At 33.4% G+C, this 5,000-nt stretch overlaps 1 protein-coding gene across 1 annotated transcript in view; it reads left to right on the top strand.

Annotated features, from left to right (window-relative positions):
- Positions 1-5,000, top strand: part of LOC137649351 (solute carrier organic anion transporter family member 74D-like) — a 210,904-nt gene that overhangs the window by 112,134 nt on the left and 93,770 nt on the right. The window contains exon 12 of the mRNA XM_068382334.1: positions 187-327. Coding sequence (XP_068238435.1) covers positions 187-327 — 141 coding nt within the window. The remainder of the gene's footprint in view (positions 1-186; positions 328-5,000) is intronic.

Below are 5,000 nucleotides of genomic sequence, written 5' to 3'. Positions count from 1 at the left end.
ATTGGCAATTCAATTGCCTACTTAATGACAAGGATATCGTTACCAGTAAGATTAGTTCTTCAATAAACAAGGAAGATACTATAAAATATAAAAAAAAATAAAAATTCCTCATCGGAGAAATGAGAGTTCCAAGTAAAAAATTCATTTCATAAATATCTTTCGGTTTATTGTTGGTTTTCTTTCCAGGGCCAAATGTTCGGATATGCCACCAGTGGATACTGTGATGAGACATGTGACAAGTTCTTCTACTACATCATCATTCAAATGATAGTGAAAACAGTGGCGTCTACAGGCAGAGTTGGAAGTAGCCTTATAAACATAAGGTATGCAGAGAGAGAGAGAGAGAGAGAGAGAGAGAGAGAGAGAGAGAGAGAGAGGTGGGAGAATCAGTTTTATGTCTTCTAGTTATTCGTTATAAGGCAAGGCAACCAAAGTTCATCTATGAAAGAATTCTAATTTCAAATACGAATTATGAAAGCAAAATGTTACAATTCAACGAATAGCACACACAATTATGAATAGCTAAAAGTAATGTAAAAATAATGAATATTTATTCTGGAGATTTCATGGATTTCATAGCAAAAAAAAATCGTATTCGAAAACCTTAAGATATTTTTGAGAGCAGCACTTGTATGTATATGCATATGTATATGAATATGTATATGTGTGTATATGTGTACATATATATATATATATATATATATATATATATATATATATATATATATATATATATATATATATATATATATATAATATGTGTATATATACAAATACATATACACACACATATAAAAACCTTAAGATATTTTTGAGAGCAGCACTTGTATGTATATGCATATGTATATGAATATGTATATGTGTGTATATGTGTACATATATATATATATATATATATATATATATATATATATATATATATATATAATATGTGTGTATATATACAAATACATATACACACGCATATATATACATGTATATATATATATATATATATATATATATATATATATATATATATATATATATATATATATATATATATATATATATATATATAATATATGTGTATATATACAGATACATATACACACACACACACACACATATATATATATATATATATATATATATATATATATATATATATATATATATATATATATATATATATATATATATAGATAGATAGATAGATAGATAGATAGATAGATGTATATTACGGCTGGAGAATTACACAAACTCTGGAACTCCAAAATCACCTGTGTAATTTTATGTAGATGTGTTATATTTGATAATTAATACCCGAGCTCTGAATAATACCAAAGAATTAACACCAAAATTAAGTCACTCGAAATATTAAATCTGAATAAAACCTTATACTAAGAAAAAATAAATTATACAATCACTTGTTTCACTTGAAATTAATTCATTAAAGTATTTAATTTTGATAGTTAATGAAAATTGTTAACAATTTAACATTTTTAAGATTAAACACTGAATGAAATTTACATAAATGCAAGAGTTACAAAGTTTTTTTGGATCACACGAGGTTTCCGAACAGGTAAGCCAAAATAAATACACTCCATTGTTTAACCTAAATCTCACAGGGCCAGTTACAAAAATGTTTAGAAAAAAGTATTTACATTAACACACTACATGGAATTAACATTCAATAATTACACTATGCACGATATAGGTTGGGTAAAAAAATTATTCACGTTTGAGAGGAAAGAGGGTATTGGGTCTTTTAAAGGGATAGGCTGAAGCTCTTCTACTGCTTACGCATTTCTAGGGGCATATATATATATATATATATATATATATATATATATATATATATATATATATATATATATATATATATATATATATATATATATACATATATATTGAGTTAATTCGTCTAGAATTTTATAAATAGAGCATTCTAGTGACGGGGGGGGGGGGGGGAACAAGGCTCTAGGTGTGTAAGTTTGCCAACGTAGAAAATTGAACAGGGGAACAAACCTTATTTGCATGGCAACCCTCTCTCAGCTAACTCCGCCCACCTTCTCCTCCCCAAAACAATAAAAAAAAGTCAATCCATTTCGTGAATTTTAATGCATATTCTAATCACGTGAATATATGAACATCACGTGATACCTCGTGTTCAAACCTCATATGGGTCATACAGCATACCTAAGCGAGTTACATAAGACTTCGTAACAAAATATGTGAAATAAAAAGTTATTTCTTAAAAATAACGAAAATTAACATATACTGACTTGAATGAAAAATACAATTAAATGAATGACAAAAGTTTTGTAATTTACATACATTTACTTAAACCTACATGAGTGAGAACCACGTTAGGACCTGGCAATATATCTCTTAAATACGCAAATGAAATATATGAATAAAGAATTTACTATATACTACACAAACTTCGTAAGATAGCTTCCCACAAAAAGATTATTTATTCCGGGCCTGAATTCACCGATTCAGCATGAGATAAATAATCTGCAACCACGTTATCCTTACCTGATAGATGCTTTATATTATTATAATATGGTTGCAAACATAATGACCACCTAGTTAACCTTTGATTATTATTCTTCATCTTATTAACAAAAGTTAAAGGATTGTGATCCGAGAAAACTGTAATTTCTTCATTCTTTGGTCTGTTCACGTAAACTTCATACTAGCTTATCACTGCGACAAACGGTAGCAGTTCCTTTTCAACTGTCGAGTAGGCTCGTTGATGCATCTTCAGCTTTGACAACATAAAACAAACTTGGATAAGGAATTTCTTGTTGAAGTAAGGTGCTCGCAGTATCGGTTTTGAAGTTGATATGGCCTTTATCCTCTCAAAGGATTCCTGGCACCCGATGGTCCATACAAATTTTTCTTGGGGCTAGTTAAATCCGTCAAGGGAGCGCTACAGGCAAAAGGTTTAGGCAAAAACGTTGGTAGAATCCTGACATCCCTACAAATCATTGTAATTGCTTCCTGCTTGTAGGGGGTGAGGCTTTCCTTATTCTTTCAATTTTTGCGACTACCGATGGTTTGTCCTCTTCCAACTTCAAATCCCATGTACCGAACTGTTGCTTTTCCAAATTCGCTCTTCTCCAGGTTAATCATCAGGTATGCTCCTCGTAGCTTTTGAAATACATTCTTCAGGATTCAGAAAGGTTCTTCCTAGGTTGATAAATATATCACAATATAGTCGAGATATATGCCTACTCCGTCAATCGATCCTGGAAGGTTATCCATCACTCGTTGAAAGGTAGTTGGGGCATTCATTAGACCAAATGGCATGACGGTGTATTGATGTAACCCTAATGGGGTTATAAAAGCTGATAACATTTCTGCGTTATTGTCCAAAAGAATGATAATAGGCTTTTAACACGTCAATCTTGGAGGCGAACCTTGCTTGTCCAATATTGTCGAGTAGTTGGTATATGAGGGGCAATAGATAATTATCGACCACACTAATCGAATTCAACTTTCGGTGGTCTGTACACATCCAGAAAGACTTCTCTGGTTTCTTTATGAGCAAGCATGGAGAACTGTAAAGGCTAGAACTTTGTTCGGCTAATCCGTTTCATAACAAATAGTCCATTTTTTTTCTCATGACTTCTTAGTTATACGGCGGCGGTCGATAGACGCGTTGTTTGAACAGTCTTTCCGTGGTTTTAAGGTGAATCTCATGCCTCGTTAATTGATTCGTTTCGAGATGTCCTAGACAATTTCAGGGAAACTTTTAATCAATTGGCTTAATTCCTCTTGAAGCTCCCGGTTCAAATGAGTTAATTTCTCTTCCAAGTTCCGAATGATGGACGACTCATTCACTTTGCTTACCGCCCCTCCCACATATCCGTTGTTGTCTTCCATGGATGGAATGGTTTACGCAATACAAACCAGTGAAGCTTTGGTCTTGTTTCTATATAATTTTGGTTTCATTAAGTTATCGCGTACCTTCCTTTGGCTTTTCCTTCTTTCTTGGGTTTTGATAACGTAAGTCAGGTCACTGATCTCTAAAATCCTGAATGGTTCTTGGAACTTGTTGGTGAGTGGGAATCTTCTTTTTGGTAAGAAAACCTTCACCTGTTGTCCTACTGTAAACTGTTTGTCCTTACTTTTCATGTTGAACCTTTTCTTCATTTTACCTTGACTCGTTTTCTGGGTTTTTTAGGGAAAATTCCCTTATCTCGCCAATCCTTTTCCTCAAGTTCTTGACATATTCTCCATCCATTTCCTCTCGATCCTTCCATTTTTCTGCCAACATTTTAATAGGTCCCCATACTTCTCGTCCAAACACCATTTCATTCGGGATGCATCCCATATCTTTCTTGTTAAGCAATGCGTAACCTCAACATCAACAGTAATCCGATGTCCCATTCATTTCCTGTTTCATTGCAGTACTTTGTCAACATATTCTTCAAGGTTTGATAAGCCTCTCTAATGCACCTTCAGTCTCTGGGAGATAAACAGTAGATAGTTGTTGTTTCACATCCAACAGTTTCATCACGTCCTGAAACAATTTTGATGTGAAATTTGGTCCTCAGTCACTTTGAACGATTTCCGTAATACCAAAGTTAGTAAAAAAAAATCTAGTAACTTCTCGGCGATTACTTTGGCATAGATGTTCCTGACAGGTATGGCTTCTGGGTATGTCGTCACTAGACACATAAAGGTTAAGATATCATCGTGACCTTTCTTCATCCTTGGTAATGGTCCCACAATGTAGATCATTACCTTGCTGAAGGGTTCTTCTCGCACTTCAATCTGGCATAAGGGAGCTTTCTTGATGTACTCGTTAGGCTTTCCAGTGATCTGACAAGCGTGACATGCACGGCAAAACTTGCTCACATCCTTATTCATGCCAGGCCAAAAAAAGTATTTCATAATCTTCTGCATCGTCTTCCTTATTCCCATGTGTCCTATCTCATGCGCTACGGCGATCACCTGTCTTCTGACGGAATATCCACCATTCAGCTTTTCCAGGTATATCGGCA

The sequence above is a fragment of the Palaemon carinicauda genome, chromosome 11 (genome assembly GCF_036898095.1).
Source record: "Palaemon carinicauda isolate YSFRI2023 chromosome 11, ASM3689809v2, whole genome shotgun sequence".
NCBI lineage: Eukaryota > Metazoa > Arthropoda > Malacostraca > Decapoda > Palaemonidae > Palaemon > Palaemon carinicauda.
This window is presented reverse-complemented; position numbering and strand designations above follow the sequence as displayed.